At 36.7% G+C, this 17,754-nt stretch overlaps 1 protein-coding gene across 1 annotated transcript; it reads left to right on the top strand.

Moving 5' to 3' along the window:
- Positions 1-11,644: 11,644 nt before the first annotated feature.
- Positions 11,645-15,573, top strand: LOC149827167 (disease resistance protein Roq1-like). The gene is made up of 2 exons (XM_090019193.1): positions 11,645-12,411; positions 13,591-15,573. Exons 1-2 carry the CDS (start codon positions 11,723-11,725, stop codon positions 14,822-14,824), a joined length of 1,923 nt encoding a protein of 640 aa, XP_089875319.1. The 5' UTR covers positions 11,645-11,722; the 3' UTR covers positions 14,825-15,573.
- Positions 15,574-17,754: the final 2,181 nt, after the last annotated feature.

Below are 17,754 nucleotides of genomic sequence, written 5' to 3'. Positions count from 1 at the left end.
CACAAGAAGCAATCACAACAAGGGTGAACAAAAGAAAGCTCAACGCATTTACTTTATTCACAATTTTGCCTGCAGGCCATTACAGTTTAAGTATACGGGTTGCCCCTTTGGGGTATTGATTCACCTAAACTAGGCAGCTTACATTAGATTCAACAAAAGCAAAACAGACTCTAAGCGCAACTGTACAATGTAAGTTGCAAGGGAACACAAACTTCCCTTTAGATATTAATTAAACAAAGGAATTTGTGGGTACAACCGTGAGCATGAAAAGCTTGGACTTTAAGAGTGGGTACAATACTGTATCTTAATGAACAATTTTTGCGTTTGAAAGCCCTTCCCCAAAAAATCGTAAGAAAGAACAAGAAGTTGGCATTCACTGAGACTCAAATGGATGCAACCTGCCCCATAACTTTACAAGATGCAAATGACAGAAGAATTGCAAGAGCCAACCTTGTTCATACTTTAGAGAGTGAATGAGATCTCATTCATTACCATCACCATTGAATCTTTGCCTTCATGAGTTACTCATAATATGATATAGTTAATATACACGAAGATGTACTCGAATAGATGTAAGGTCTCCGATTTGGTCAAATGGATCCAGATGGTGGTATGGGCTTCCATTTGGTCCCTCTCTGTGGATCACTGTTGGCCTGCTGGGGGACTTAGATAAAAATGGTTTGGGATCCAAATCGTGACGTCAACTGAGATTATTCAAGATTTTTTATATATTTTAAAAATAAAATTCCTTAAAAATATAGTTGCCTAGAAGGATTGCACGAGAAAGGCTACGAGGAGATGTTGCGTTTGAAATAGGGATCTCAATGGGTTAGATATAATTTGGCATCCGACCCAAATCCAAATCCCATTAGTCAGAATCTGGATGGGATCCAATTAAAAAATGTATTTGGATTTGGTTTTGACTTTTTCATTGAAACCTGACCCAGAATCTGATTAAGATCTGAATTTGTCAAAAAACCTGAATCCAATTAAGTGTAAATATCGGGTTTTAAGCCACTCGTGTTTGCCAACTATGTTGTAGATGCTCTCACTGGCAAACCAAACATGGATTGATGTACCTTTTTGGTATTACATCAATGACATGGAGTACATACGTAGGAATGCGTCCTCAACTAGTAGATGCAGTGCTGCTCATGCATGTTTACATAACATCACACCCGTCATTAGACCTTACAAGCCTATGGTCTTGATAAAAAATCATTGAGTTAGAACAAGTGTTGTAATTGGGTTGGATACGCCCTCAATAATTGATGTCTTAGAACGATTCTACCCGATTGTAATCCTTATTCAATCTTGATACGCTTGTGGTCTGGGTTTGTCCCAAAATATGGACCCATTTTAAAACGGGTCAATTCCTCAATATGAATTTTATGACTTCCCTAGTTTATGTTTGATGTTATCAATTCTTTGTGAAAGTGTTCATGAATCCTCATTCTACCTGAACCATTAAATACCCTTACTCCCTTAGTTGTTATTTGACGTGACCCAAAAAAGTTTAAAACATAATAAAAACCTTAATACGACATAGAATTTTAAAAAAGTTAAAGAAAATTGCCAACCTAGACATGAGATGTCTCAACTAAAGTAATCCATAGTTCTTTCTCAAAAACAAAAAACAACAACTAAAGCAATCCATAGAGATCGATCTATTTAAATAGATGCAGACCCACCCATAGTTCTTTCTCACAATTAACATGCATATTGTACTTTTCTTATTGTACAAAAAAGAAGGGATGTGACAGGAAAATCCACTGTAGAACACCTAAGCTTATCCAATTTTTAGCACAAATGGCGCTTAAACCAGAAAGAAAAAGTGAAGATGAAAACAAAGCTCCACATAAAGCAACACTTCTGAAAAGAATGTCCAAAATCAAGCAACCCTGCCAACTATAGAACTGAATAGAAAATGAGATCATATGTGGTAGACCACAATGCATAATCATTGAATTGAGGGTTTTCATTTCATTATTAAACACGTCAGAAGCCATAAAAACCCTAAAAGATGACTAGAACATCACACTACAAGAACGCAAAGGATCCATGCATAGGATTCAAAGCTCCACAACAACAGCTACTAAACAAAAAAAAGGTGCAAAAAAGATGACCCAAAAACCCAAAATGGTTCCCTAGGATTTTAACTATGCGAAAAAGAAAACCCAATTGGTCTCCTTTTATAAAAGCAATCACATCAAACAAGCAAGCACTCGACTCTCAAAATCAACTTAGAAAATGTACTAAAACAAAAAAGAAAAAGGAAAATTCTCGACTCCCAATGCAAAGAAAAGCTTCAAAGAAAATCCAGAACTTGAGCAATTGCACTCCAGAAAATAGAGAAAAAAACATATTGATATAATCAACATGAAAAAAAGGAGAAAATTTCTTAAACAGAATCAAAGTAATGAAATTGAAATGTGGAGAGGAAGATATTGAAAAAGAGAGGAATTGTACCGCCCCAACCATTTAACTCAACAATTTTGGAAATAAAAATTTTTTTTATAACACAGTGGAATACCAATTAGCTTATTTGATCCAATAGTTGGGCAAGTTATAGGGTAACACAGAGAGTACTTGAATAATATTTACTGACATAAACAAATGCTATGTCCAAAGTTATTACAATTCCATTAATAAAATAATGAAAGGTTTATCAGAGTTAATATAGGATCACAAAATGAAGTCTCATGGCTTCGTCCGTAGCAACATCCAACTTTAATCGCTACTTAAAAAATAATAATTCAAACAGGATCAGACTACACCTTGTTTGAGTAAGAAGCATTATATCCATATGAATGTGCTTAGTGTCATGTATACAGGTATATGTGCAAGAATTTCACGTAATGATATTGAAATGCTAAAATTTATGTAAATTCTATGAGATTCATTCAATACAACCAACTCATAGTGAAAGCATTAATGAACTATACATCTAATACATGGTTCACAATGATATTGTAATAATTGAAATATGAAAGAAAACTTTGATGAAGTGCCATACCACATAAATGATTCACATTTAATTTATAACAATGGCAATTTTAAGCATTGCATGTACTTAAAACTATTCAAAAGTGAATTGACTTTATGTTTTTCTTGTTAATTGCCTTGTAGGTACACACCGATATTCAACATCGTATCAGTTCAAGACTACATAGGAGTCTGCTATGCTTTTCCAGTTAATACTCTGTATGACTAGCCGTACAGATACTTAAAAGTGATGGTTCACGATCGAAAGAGTGCTCCCTAATGGCAGGTAGAATTTGGATGCACTCTGGTAACTTCTAAAGAAGACTTAGATCTACCACCTAAGTCACATTGGTTGTCCTGGCCCCCTAACTCCAAGTGTTGGGAACTGGGTGAGACTTATCGCTCTCACAAAAATATATAATTGTCCTACGGAGCTTGTACCATCTATCCTCTCCAAGGTAGAAAATTGGTTAGGTAACATATATCGTCTTTCAGGTGTACTCAGAACCCTTGAAATCCTGTAACATATACCGTCTTTCAGGTATACTCAGAATCCCACAGTTAGGTTATATGTGCATATATTAAATTTTTGCTTGTTTTCTTCGTGCAAGTCATTACACTATGGGGGATTTCCAAAATCCCACACCTACACTCAGGTGGATCAAGTGTATGCATATTTCTCCATCTAGTGCACAGTAGGCACCAATACAATTTCTCAAAATTATGGCTCAAACTCGAGCTGAGTACTTGTATATGCATTATTTTAGCTTTTATATATATATGCTAGGGTGTACGTATCACACCCCACTGATTATGCGACCACATGGCATATCACAAGTACAACATTGCACAAGTGCTCATATGGCACCAAAAGAGTTATGTGGGACCGCGAACTCACTTTTGAATGTTACATATACATGACCCACCATATTCATGAAATTTCATTACAACTCAAACATTGAATAATATGCATTTTGTATTCACATGTAACAAATACATAATCTCATAGGTTCGATGGATCAGAGTCCTTGAGACCTAGTCATGCTTGATAGATTTCCAAAGTGTATGCAATGGACCTAACCTTATGGTTATTTATTTTACGTATTCCATAAATCAAACATTCTATGAGAGTGCATTATCTTGAAAATAGCAAATGAAACTAACTTTGTGAATATATATATATATATATATATATATTCCATTTATTATTTCGCATGAAATGATAAAAAAAACAATCCTCTTTTTCCATGTTCTTTATGTCTAGATCCAACATTCTGGACATGCATTTAGCTAAATCTTTGCATATTCAATCATGTGTGACAATTTAACAACCATTGATAACTTGGAACTTGCCATTTGAGACCTATGTAATTCCTTTTAAACAGGGGTACCCAGTGATATATATATATATATATATATATATATATATATATATATATATATATATATATATATATATATATATATATATATATATATATATATATATATATATATTCAGTACCAATTGTGGCACAATAGCAAGGTGGCACCTTAGGGTCAAACCGACCCCTACTTGATGTGTCGTATAGAGTGATGCGTGTTGCGATTCACCACATAGGCAATATGTTGGTGGACACTGTAGCGTCCAACATATGGTGATGCATCGACTCACCACAAGGAGGTTGCAGTTATAAACCTAAACGGGATAGTATGAGGTCGGACTGAGCCTGACCTACAACATCCCCACTGGGTGACGTGCGTTATCTGGTCATGAACAAGGATATACGATAAGTAGACTGGGGTCGGACAGACCCCTGGTCACCATATGATGACACACATTTTATTTCATACCCGCAACACATACATTTGGTGTTCCAAACCATGACAGAATTTACAAAGTATAGGGCAGGTGAGGGTCGGTCAGACCCCTATTGATTACATTATGTGAATACTAAATTTTATTAAATATGTATATATATATATATAAGAAGATGTAACACAAGGCACAATTCGTACTTGATCCTACCGAGTATGTGCAACATGGGCATAGATTAAATACGCATAGCCTATAGTTGGTAATGCAATAAATACAACATCAAATATAAATGCAATTCACATTCATTAAAGCATCTCTAATCCTAAAACTTTTACTTTCACGTCTTTATAGACTTGTACATGAACCTATAAACATATATTCATATGTAAATAAAAAAAATCACATTGATGACTACCTTTACATAAACATGCATATTTATGATCAGGTTATATGCATATATAAATTTATAATCCAACGACACAAGCATATGCAGATTCACAATTGATTTTCATGAATATACAAAATTAGATTTTAATTGGTACATGTAAAAACAAACGCATTGTCATATGTACATCAATGTGCAGATGCACTTTTAGATTTAAAATGATAAGTAGATCCACACTTATCTTGGAGTTTGCACATCATTATATGAATAGGCAGACCCATGGATATTCTTGGATTCTCACATCCATATAGGAAGTTTACTACAATAGAGTCTGCAACCTTAGATTCAGGTTAGTATGAAAATACAGATCCATGGTTAACATTGAATCTGCCCATCCATGTCAGTATATTTATGCCTTCATTTACCATCCACACTCATTTATAAAAAAAAAACTACATGAATTTAATTAATCACATGGATTCAAAGTCATGTTTCATGAATACTTGACCTGAATATGCAAATCCAAGATTTTCCATAGATCTACACATTTATATCCCTATATGGGTCAATTTTTATTCTAACTATGCATTATCAATATGCAGTTTCATGACACGGCTAGATCCGCATATTTACCCACTATTCCAGTCAAGTGGATAGGCTTAAAAAAATTCTATGCGTGGATAGGCTTAAAAAAAATTTATGCATGGATAGGTAGATCAATGTATGCCCAATGAAATACTAGAGGAGACCTACGTTAACCATGGCTCAGACTCATGGTTAAATGTATGTATCATCATACAAATATCCAAATGGCCTAGCACCTATATGTACCTCCCGACACTATGTGCAAGCACACAGATATTAGTCCCTTACCTCTTTGGTGTGGCTGGTTCTAAGCTCGAAATTCCTTCTCCAGCAACTCCCTTGTTCAACACTCGACTTTCTAAGCTGGAAGGAGGCAGGGAAAAAAAGGGTCAAGGGGAAATCATGGAAAAAGAGAGGGAAGAGAGAGAGAGGCCAAATAAAAAATAGTGTAGTGTGTTTGCCAACCTCAAGAGATTTTATTTTCTTTTGTTTTATTGCCTTAATCAAAACTTTTTTAAACTGTCAATGCAATTTATGAGAATAAATAGATTTTCCCAAATAATTTTTTTCAACCTTTCATTCTTCTAAAATGTTATCTTAACCTTATAGGGAAAAAATGTGTTATATAGGGAAGGTCTTTCATGTCTCAAAAATTCAAGATTTCATTTTCAAACCCTAGTTAGGTTTCAGATTTTGTGATTTTCGATTGATCCATATCTTGCATAATTATAAAAACATGTATCCTTGTCATAAAGTTTCAAATTTTTTTGTCCAAAAAGAATGTCTACGTATGCCAAAAGAACTATGTGCGTGGGGGAATTTAAACTCAGTTCATTCTTCAAAGAGGAAACAAACCTCTCCACTGCACAATCATTTCACTGCAAATTAAGTCTTCTTTAATTTACTTAAAAACGTATAGACATTAGGTGTTTTATCAAAAAGAATGGTAGTGTCTTCTTACTAAAGAAGTGTGTGTAAGGTGGGATTTGAACTCAAGTTGCCTCATAATGAGAAAACAGACCACACCACACCACAACACCACTTCATATCTTGTTGTATTTTTGTCTACATTAATTTATTTATATACAAATGGGTTTTCTAACAGATCTTGGATTTAGGTTAGATCTTCCAAAAATTTGGGATACTCAGAGGCTTCACAATTGGACTTTGGATAATGATTGTGGTTGCACCATATTTCGATCTATTAAAAGTCCAATCAAACTTCAACTGAGTTTCAGATCCATCTGAAATCCAAATCCACTTGTTATATCCAAATCCTCATATTCGATTCGATATGCCAATATTCGGATCCAAGATATTTAATATAATATTATATTATCCTCTATTTTGAAGAAAATTTTCCTTTTATTTATTTCTAAAACTATTGATTTTTTTTGGGTTTTACAGGAATAGCAACCATTTTTTTTATCTATAATAGTAGAGGAGGTGGAGGGTGATCTCTTCAATTTGCAGCCGCTCACAAGCAGGAACCAACTCCCAAAGCTGCATACTCTGCTCAGTTCTCCGAAGGAGAGGGCGAAGGAGAGCAGACAGAAAGGGCGAAGGAGAGGGATGAGAGCAAGAGAAGAAACATAGAGGAAGGGGGTTCGAGGAGAGACAAGACGTAGATGGAGGGACTGTGGTGTGAGTTTTATGAAAATGATTTTTAAAACAATATTTTTAATGAAAATCAAGTGAAAGCCAGACACCAAAGATATAAAAATTGGCTCGCACGAGTGGTGGAGTCCGAGTCGATCTCAGGGAATAGGAAATACTTTGTATTCAAACACACAATCTAAACTATGCTTTATTGCCTTGAAAAATAAAAGATTAATTAACTAAATAAACAAGAGAGTGTTGCCCATGCAGAGGGCTTAAACAAATAATTAAAGTACCTTATTTCAAAACCAAATGAATTTAGTAAAAAGAAAATAAAGCCTAATCTAAAAATAAAAGTGAAAGTGTCTTCAGTGCTTGAGCTTTTAGCAGTCCTCTTGTGTCCCTTCTTTTGCAGTTGAACACCTATGCATTTTTAGTTTAAAAGGCTCTCTGAGGGCTTTTCAGATGGCTTGAAGGGCCTTTTAAGGGAACCTTTTAGAGACTTTAAAGAGATTTTCTGGGGTACGAAAAGGGTTTTACTGCACGTTCCAATGCTTTCCTACAAAATAAAAATAACAAAACACCAAGCAAAAAAAAAATCTATGAGAAAATCAAAGGTAAATATGAAAAAAAATCACAAAAATCATGAATTAAGTTAACATGAAACAGACTATTAACATGTAAATAATCATGAATTAACTTGTAACAAACTAACACTAAATGACAAAATAGCAAAACAACCTAACTAACAAATCAAGAAACTAAAATAAATTAGTTGACTAACTAAAATATCCAGAAAGCAATTAACCAACATGCATATTCTAACTGAATAATAAAAATCTAATCTAATCTAACAAATCTGGAAATAGAGATACTAATCTATATCAAGAATATCGAAATCAAGAAAATCGGTAACTAATTAACCATTATGCAACCAACCTAAACTAAATGCAAGGATGCTCTAAATAACGTCTACTCTGGAATAAATAACAAATCTGGACTGAATTCAAAACTATTCAAAGCTATTTACTCTAAGTAATTTATTTGTGCATAAAAATATAGAAACATGAAATCAACAACTATTATTTGTCAAATTAACCTAGGTCTAAATGCAAGACTGGAATAAAATCTAAAGTAAACTAATGTGAATTAACTCAAGATGAGTCCAATCTAAAGAAATAAGACTAATAGTATCCACAACTAATACAATAAAAAGAAATTATATCCTAACTATGCTATAAAAACAAGGAAAACGGATAATTAGGCTAAAAGAAGGAATTTGGCTGGGATTTTAATTAACTCAAACTATTGAATGACGTGAATTGAATCAAATATGACTGATCTAATCAGCTAAAAATAGAAAGCAACATTGACGAAACAAAAAAAATCAATTAATTAACAATAGCTATGCCTACGTACTCGGTCGTTGATCGATTTTGTCAAAAATAAATAAATAAATAAAATGTTGAAGATGACAATCATGCTAAATTATTCTAACTCAATTAATTTTTACCAACTAAACTAATGTGACCTAATGAATGAACTAGATACCTGAACACTTCGTTGAACGGCCTTGACATGAACATAATGTTAGAAATAAATAAAATAAAACACTATTCCTAAATCGGCTATTTCAAGAATATGACTAAACTAAATCTAATTAATATCAGATTTAAAAGAAAACTTAATATACCTAAATATAACTTAAATCTGAACCTAAACTGGAGTAAATTTTGAGAAAATAACAGAAAACCCTATGCCTACACTATCAATTTGGTTAAAAGAATGCTATTCTATGCAAAAAATCAAGAAACGGCTAAACTAGATTAAAACGAAATCTTTTTTTCTTTTTCTTTTTTAGATGCAAGAAATAAGTTAATCTAATCTAAATATGCAGATGATGCGATGATCTAAAAAAAACTACATGTGATACTATGCTTTATGCGATGCAAAATTAAAACTACATGAAACGGGGGAGAAAGAAGCAAACTGTCGTGGATCGCCTCCGACGGATTGGATGAGAAGAGTAGGTGGCTAATCCCAGTTGCAAGCAAGTACCATACCAACAAAAAGAGCTAGAAGCAAGAAGAATAAGAGGAGGAATAAGAAGAGACAGAGAAATCGGTAGAGAGAAAGAAAGGAAGTAAGAAGAAGAGAAGAGAAGAGAAGGGGCAAGAGAGGGGAGGGCTTGAGGCTGTTGGAAAAAACGTGTTTTCAGCCCTCAATAAATTTATCTATACTAAAATATTAGGGCTACAAGTTTTTCTCAGAAAAGGTCTTCTTAATTTTCAGAAATTTCAAATAGTTCTTCTGAGAAAAATGTGTTTTACAAAAAACGGTTTTTCTAAACTAATTATAAATTAATTTAGTAAGTCCAAATCTAACTGAGCTACAATTAAGAAAAACTCTAATTAATAAAAACACTGAAAAATATAGGGTAGGCTATGGAAATGCGATTTTTCTAGAAAAATTCAATTTAAACTAAATTCTTGAAAACAATGATAAAGATGAGTTTTTTAAATACAATTTTATCATGGATCTTGCTTAAATAAAGATGAATAAAATGCGAATATTATGCATGATCAAACTGAGTAGGGTCTGATGAGGAGAGGGGGATAGAGTAGGGTTTAAGAGAGAGAGGAAAAGAGTGTAGGGGTTTTTTACCCGCCATGCAAAATCTTTTACAGAAGAGTGTTAACTACGGCCAAAAATCATAGCGAATACTAAGAAATATCTTTTAAGTATGTCTCTTTGCAAGTTAAAAGGATATACTCTATGCAGTTAATTAAAAACGGTTGAAGTCATAGATAAAAGTTTCATGACCCATTATTAGTTATAAGTCCTTACTAAACCATAATTAATAAATATTTTTAGCTACTCCCTTCAGAAGTCATAGTTAATATTTTGTATCTATTATACCTCTTTATTTTATAGTGCTCATTTTGTGTGATTTTTTTTTATCACAAACTTTAAATGCCTTTTATTTCACATTTTTGGTAGGGGTCTGCCTAACTCCTGCTTGCCTTTCAAGAAAAAAAAAACTATACATGAAATCAAATTTCTGATGGTGATTGAAGGACAGCATGTTTTTTTTATATTAAACTATGGCAGAACCCTTGTTTAACCTATCCATGGGCTGGGGTCCCCAAGACTCGGCTTTATTTAGCCTTTTACCTGAATCTCTCTGTTTGCTCTGTATTGTTATAGTTGATTGGTTAATTTAGTAGAGGCCTTGTAATAGTTGAAGGACTAGAGTTAGGATTGGCGTGTTTGAGAACTAGTTTGTAAACTCAAATGGTCCTTCTTAAGATTGCAAAAATAAGCCGGGTATTCGTAAATAGTTTAAAGGCTGGCAGTGTATTTGTAAATTGTTCTTACTCCATTCAAACTGCAAATGAACGAATGGCGGAGCGGGATGAAAGATAGTCCGCAGATTAAGCAGTTTTGGTACGGTGCCACGCTGCTTTAGGGATTTATAGTCGGGTCAGATTTGATTAAGATGTATCATTATCTGGTAAGATCCATGTGTTCGTCATGGCTTACCTCATTGCTAGAATTAACTAATTCATATGCAAATTTTTAAACAAAAAGAAGCTATTCGAATATTAATATAAGCCTAGTGGCCCTAATCATTTAGGTGGGGGGAAGGAATAAAGACGAAGCATGTGCAAGAAGAATATTATGTCAACAGAAAAAGTTAAAAAATAATAACACATTCTTATTTCTAGTAAATTTTGAAGCATTCTTTACAGTTTCCAGTTGACAGTAAATTTTGAAGCAAAAGGTTACGAATTAACCCTCACTTTTCTCAAACTTTCCTGTCATCTTGTTGGACTTTGGAATGGAAAAGTGTTTTTAACTAACAAAATTGCCTCACATTTCTGGTTATTTCGCTTTGACAAATTATCTTTCGGGTGTATTTGATCATATCTGTTCCAGAACCGATTTAGATTCCAATATATAATATCCAATACCCATCATTTGTGTTGGTTCCTTTTTGCGTACAAGTCGTAAATATGGCCCATTTGCACCGTGGACCTAGTCCAACTTTCTTTGGTTTCCCTTTATAATTCAAATAGTAGGAACCAAATTTGGGTGAGAGAGGCGCGTGGTTGTGCAAAGAAATTTTAGAGTCTGTGAGAGATTGGATGGAGCATGAATTTGGATCAGTTTACGATCAACCCTGATCCAATCTCAATGCCCATGTTGACCCATGACAGGTCGGTGGTGAACAACTATCTTGCCGCCCTCTTCCAGCTCCCTTATAAGTTAAATATTCCAGAGACAGAGCCAACACAAGTTTGAAAGAGAACTAAGGAAAGGATTCACTCTCGCAGCTTTACACCAATCACCTTGTTGGCTGCAAAGCAATGGAGTTGCTCAAAGAATTCGTCAACTTCATTATCACCGCTGTTATACTCTGTTGTCAGAGATTCAGAAGAGTTGAAGAACATTCGGATGAAGCAGGTCCATCATCAACTCCTTCACCCTCACCGCCGTCTCAAAGCAATGATGGGGCAGAGTTGGATGAACATTCGGAGAGGGTCATATCTCCAGGCGATGGATCAGGTCCATCGTCAACTCCTTCATCCTCACTGCCGTCTCAAAGCAATGATGGGGCAGAGTTCGATGTGTTTCTAAGCTTCAGGGGTGAAGATACACGCAACGGTTTCACTGGCCATCTCTATGAAGTGTTAAAACTCCATGGCATTCGCACCTTCATAGACAGCAAGGATTTGGAGAAGGGCCAAAAGGTGACCGAGCTATTTCGGTACATCGATAGATCCAAGATCTGTGTGGCCATCTTCTCCAAGCATTACGCCGATTCAAAATGGTGCTTGAAAGAGATAGCGAAGATTGTTGAGTGCGGGATGCTGACCGTTCCCGTGTTCTATGATGTAGAGCCCACCAATGTTCAGCATCAAAGTGGGCCTTTTGAATCATCATTCAACAATCATCACAAGAACAAGGAGTTGGATCAAGGGGAGGTGCAAAAATGGAAGGAGGCGTTGAGAAAAACAGGGGAAGTTTCCGGATACAATCTGAGAGACACAAATGGGTACTCTCTCTCTCTCTCGCGCGCGCGCGCCGTCACCGGTCCTCTCTCTCCTGCCACCTCCTTCGTCGGTCTCCTCTCTCTCAACCGAGCCCTTGCCCATCGTCGCCCCTCTCTTGGGCCACCAACGTCGCCGGCCCACTCTCTCCGGCCACCACCGTCACCGGCCTCCTCTCTCTCAACGGAACCCTTGTCCCCATCGTCGACCTCTCCTCTCTCTCAGCCGAGCCCTTGCCCCTGCCCCTGCTCTCTCTCCCTCTCTCTATCGCGTTCTTCCGTTCACTGCCGCAAGTAACCCTCTTTCCCTTCCCCGTTCCTCAACGATCGTAACTACGCGAGTTTTTCTGCGGTATTAACGAAGACCGGCGGCGGTATTCCGGCGTGCTCACCGACAACGACCTTCTGGCATTCCTCACAGGTAGTTTTCTGTCGTCCTCCGTCGCCCTCTGAGTCCGCATCGGACACAGTAAGAAGCCCAAGCCTGAGCCAAGTTTCTTCAAAGGAGCCGAGCACCGCCGGAATCCCCAACCCTCACCGGTGTGCCTCTCTCTCTCTCGAGCTCCCCTCTCTTTCCCTCGCTGCAATCCCAGCACCAGGGGAAAGGATGCAGAGGAGGAGGCTTCTATCGCCAGTGGTTTATGCGTTCTGTTCGGCTGCAACGGAGCTTCTTTCCACTCTCCTACTAGGCTTTATGAGTCATTTCTTCTTTTCGACGACATATAGGTCGTCTGATCGTCTATTGGCGTTCTTCCTCGACGATCGGAGCATCTGCTTTCGGAATTAGGATTTAGGCTCCTCCTTTCATGGTTTGTTGTTAGCACAAGTTTCTTATTTGCCCCTATCTCTTTAGTTTTTTTCTCTTTTTTCGAAGATCCATCCGCCCCCACCATTGACGCTCTTTTTCGTCTGAATGTTTGTGGTTTCTTTATGCACTCTTCGTCGAGCTTTTTTTAAGGGCTTGCTCCCGATCTCTCGTTAATCCTAATATAACAGTGGCCTTCTTAATGTTGGTCCCTTAATTTGAGGTCCTCCGGGCAACATTTGTTGCTAACAAGCTCATTTAATTAATTGTTTCATGTATCAACGTTAAATGACATTAATATTTCTTGGGTTTTTTTATGAAATAATATATCTAGCTTTTATTTTTCATATTTCTTACATTTCTTGTGGACAACCTTGTAGGCACGAGGCAAATCTAATTTCCAAGATTGTTAAAAGGGTGCTACTTGAAGTAAATATGGTTCCGTTTGAAGTTGCAGAACACCCAATTGACATTGATTCTCGTGTTAAGGATGTAAAGAAACTCTTCAAGATGGGGGAAGGAGACGTACAGTTTATTGGAATCCAAGGGATAGGAGGCATCGGAAAAACAACAATTGCCATGGCTATTTACAATGATTTAATTCCTGAGTTTGAAGGTGGTACTCTTATTTTAAACGTCAGGGAAATGTTTGAACAAGGGAAAAAAGTCGAGTTACAGAAGCAACTCATTGATGACATCTTGAAAGATAACGATTCAACCATAAGGAACATTGAACAAGGAAAAAGCCTGATACAAACCAGACTCAAGTCTAAAAAAGTTCTAATTATTCTGGATGATGTTGATCATATAGATCAATTAAGCGCATTAGCTGGTGGAAGAAGCTGGTTTGGTGCAGGAAGTATTATATTCATAACAACAAGGGACAAGGCTAAATTGAAACAACATCAAATTTATCAAATTTATGAGGTTGAAGAACTAAGCGATGATCTATCACTTGAATTATTTAGTTGTTATGCGTTCAAAGGCAATCAACCAGAAGAAAAGTTTATGGAGCTGTCAAAAAAATTTGTTAAAGCTACTGGAGGGCTACCCTTAGCCCTTAAAGTATTCGGATCTCTTTTATGTGGGGAAAAGGATGTTAAAGAATGGAGTTCTACATTGGAAAAGTTGCAAGAAATCCCTAACAAAGACATTCAAAAGCGACTGAAGATAAGTTACGATGGACTCGAAGAAGAAGAAGAGAAACGAATATTTCTAGACATCGCATGCTTTTTTGTTGGTATGGATGAACAGCTTACAAAACGGGCAACTTATATGTGGGAAGCTTGTAAATTCTATCCAGAATCTGCCATTCGAGTTCTTCAAAGCAAGTCTCTCATTAATAAAGACAAGAATGGAAAATTCACGATGCATGATCTTATCCGAGACATGGGGAAGGAAATAGTTCGAGGGGAAAAGATTTTATGTTCTTCATCGGTTATGGAGATGAGTAGGTTCTTGAACCGGGATGACATATGTGATCTCTTACAAAAGGAGGAGGTATCAATCTCTCTCTCTCTCTCTCTCGTAATTGCACGGCCTTGCGTTGGGCCCGAACACAGTAAAACGCCTCTTTGTTCGGTCAGGGACTACAACCCCGTTGATTTTACTTGACAAGGGTTGATCAGCATGTCAAACTCAGAGATGGCCCACCACTTGAGTCACTTTTATAGTGAGTAAATTCTGGCTTATATAATTAATAGTGTATTAGTCCAAGGTCCTCTATTCTCTCTAAAGAGACACGAGTGTCATGAGAGAGACATGTTTGTCTATACACTTGAATGTCTGGGAGAGAAAGAGGCCTACGACTTCTCCTACCAACAAGAGAATAAAAAAGAGGATTTTTGTCGGTAAGAAAGTGTATCCTTAAGCTTGAGATCTTTAAAATGGCCTCATGCATGGTGTTTTTCTTTTCTTCTGGACGGGGTTTTTCACATAAAATCATTGTATTCTTCTCTTAATTTGGATTTCTTGTGTGCTTCGCTACTTGTGTTGTATTGTTTGCAATGTATATTTGTCATGGGGGAGGGAAGTTGCGTGAGATTTCGTATATTTAAGGACTTATGTGGTTGTACTTATAAAGTATTTGTTGAATTTCCTAAGACATTCATATAAAAGAAAATGGGTTCGGGTTGTGTCTAAAATCTAGACCCAGAGAGGAAAATGGGCTAGGTCTTGAGTTTAATAAATGTAGACCCAAGCCCGTTTAGATTCGATCCCATTGGTTACACATAATATAAAACCAAACTGACCCAAACTCAAAGTAGATATATACTCAAATCCAATTCATACCCAGACTGACCCAAACTCAAAGTAGATATATACTCAAATCCAATTCATACCCAGACTGACCCAAACCCGAACATATTATATATCCAAACCTGTTTACTACTTTGAACTAACCCAAACCTGTTGAGTCCTGACCACCATTAGAACAGGTTCAAACCATTTTGCTTGATTGAGATTGTGACAATATATTTAGGAGTTCCAAAACAATTTTAAGGGCAAATATATGCTTTCAATGTTTTAGGCGTTTTGCTAAATTTATAAACTGCTTTTAATATTACTTTGGGAAATACTTGAGGCTAGCTAAGAGGTGGCATTGTATCTGACTCAAAATTGCATCGTTTTCTGCAGGGGTCAACAACTGTCCAAGGGATCATGCAGGGTGACTCCATTTTCTTAACTGAACCTGAATTTAGCAGCCTCGAGGACGAAATGCTTGAACGAGGAAGAATACAAAGGACACCTTTTAGTGCCAAATGCTTTGAAAAAATGCCCAATCTGAGATTTCTTTATATTCATCATGAAAGCTTTAGAGGCGAATTCCAATGTTTCCCTACATATTTGAGATGGTTGGCATTGAGATATTGTGGCTTCGAGTCGCCACCATCAGACTTTAACCTTGAGAAGGTAGTAATCCTTGATCTCGCTGGCAGCAATATTGCTGATCAGTTTCTTATTGAGGGATCCATACTGAGAAAAAAGGTCAGTAATAAAGAGGGTTCAATTATTTTTCGACTCGTTTGACAGTTTTTTTTGTGTATGATGTCTCAAGCCTGAATTTTAACTAAAAACAATTTGCAGGTCTTTAATGAACTGAAAATTCTTGATATCAGTATGACAAAAATAAGAGTGACTCCTGATTTCACCAATATGCCCTACCTGGTGGAATTGATACTGGAGTTTTGCAAAGAGTTGACGGAAGTTCATGAATCTATTGGGGAACGGAAGAGCTTGGAAAACTTGAATCTGAAATACTGTGTCAAACATTGCTCTTTACCAAGACGATTATGGGCTATGAAATCATTGAAGCAGCTTAAGCTTGATTTTATAGGAATAAAGACCATACCTGATTCAATCTGCCGATTGAGTTCACTTGAAATCCTTGGTCTCCAAGGGTGTTCTAAGCTTTCTCTTTTGCCAGAACGATTGGGGGACATGAAATCACTCAAGGAGCTTGATATTGAAGATACAAGCATAGAGACCGTACCTTACTCGATTGGACAGCTTACGAAACTGAGCAAATTTTCTTTAAACGGTTGCACGTGCCTGGAAGTGTTGCCTGATTCAATCTGCCGATTGAGTTCACTTGAAATCCTTGATCTCCAAGGGTGTTCTAAGCTTTCTGTTTTGCCAGAACGAATGGGGGACATGAAATCACTCAAGGAGCTTGATATTGAAGGTACAACCATACAGGCCGTACCTGACTCAATAGCACAGCTTACGAACCTACGTGTGTATTCTTTGAAGTATGGTGTATGGGTGAAAGGGCGACATGATTCCATTAGAAGTTTGGGCTCCTTACCAGAGTTTATAATGGGTGGACCTGGCACAGCGAACAACATTGCATGTTATGGAGACGTCATTAAAGTGCGTGCCACATCTTGCGAGTTTCTTGCTTTACTACCTCATTCATTGTGTAAAAGAATAACAGAACTTCTTTTACTTGATCATACAACGAGAGAGCTGCCTGATCTTAATGGACCGCTGGAAAACCTTGAGATATTGCAGTTATACTGCAAGAAACTCGAAGCTCTCCCTAATTGGATTGGGTCAATGGGAAAGGTTAAAGAATTGAAACTTCGGGCGAACCTCAAATCTCTACCAGATTCGATTGGAGGATTGGAAAGCGTTGAGACCCTCTACATCGTGAGCGCAGATTTAACAGCTGTACCTGACAGGATTGGACATTTGGAAAATCTCCTGCATCTTTCATTGCAGAACAACAACAAACTAGAAGCTTTACCAGCATCGATTGGGTCATTGGGAAGGCTTCAGAAATTGTGCTTATTTAATTGCAAGAAGCTTACGTCACTTCCTCAACTTCCCTCTTCCCTACAAGATCTTTTTCTTTCGCGATGCAACCAACTGAACACAATATCAGATGTTTCCAACTTGAAATCATTGAAGACCTTTCATCTAGTAGCCTGCGAGTTGCTTCAAGACGTTCCCGGCCTGGAAAAGATTACAAGCACCTTAGAACGTCTAGGTTTGCCAGTCCCTTCTGGTTCAGTTGAGGTATGAATGTGCATCTTCTCGTT

The sequence above is a fragment of the Nuphar pumila genome, chromosome 10 (genome assembly GCF_984573655.1).
Source record: "Nuphar pumila chromosome 10, dmNupPumi1.hap1.1, whole genome shotgun sequence".
NCBI lineage: Eukaryota > Viridiplantae > Streptophyta > Magnoliopsida > Nymphaeales > Nymphaeaceae > Nuphar > Nuphar pumila.
This window is presented reverse-complemented; position numbering and strand designations above follow the sequence as displayed.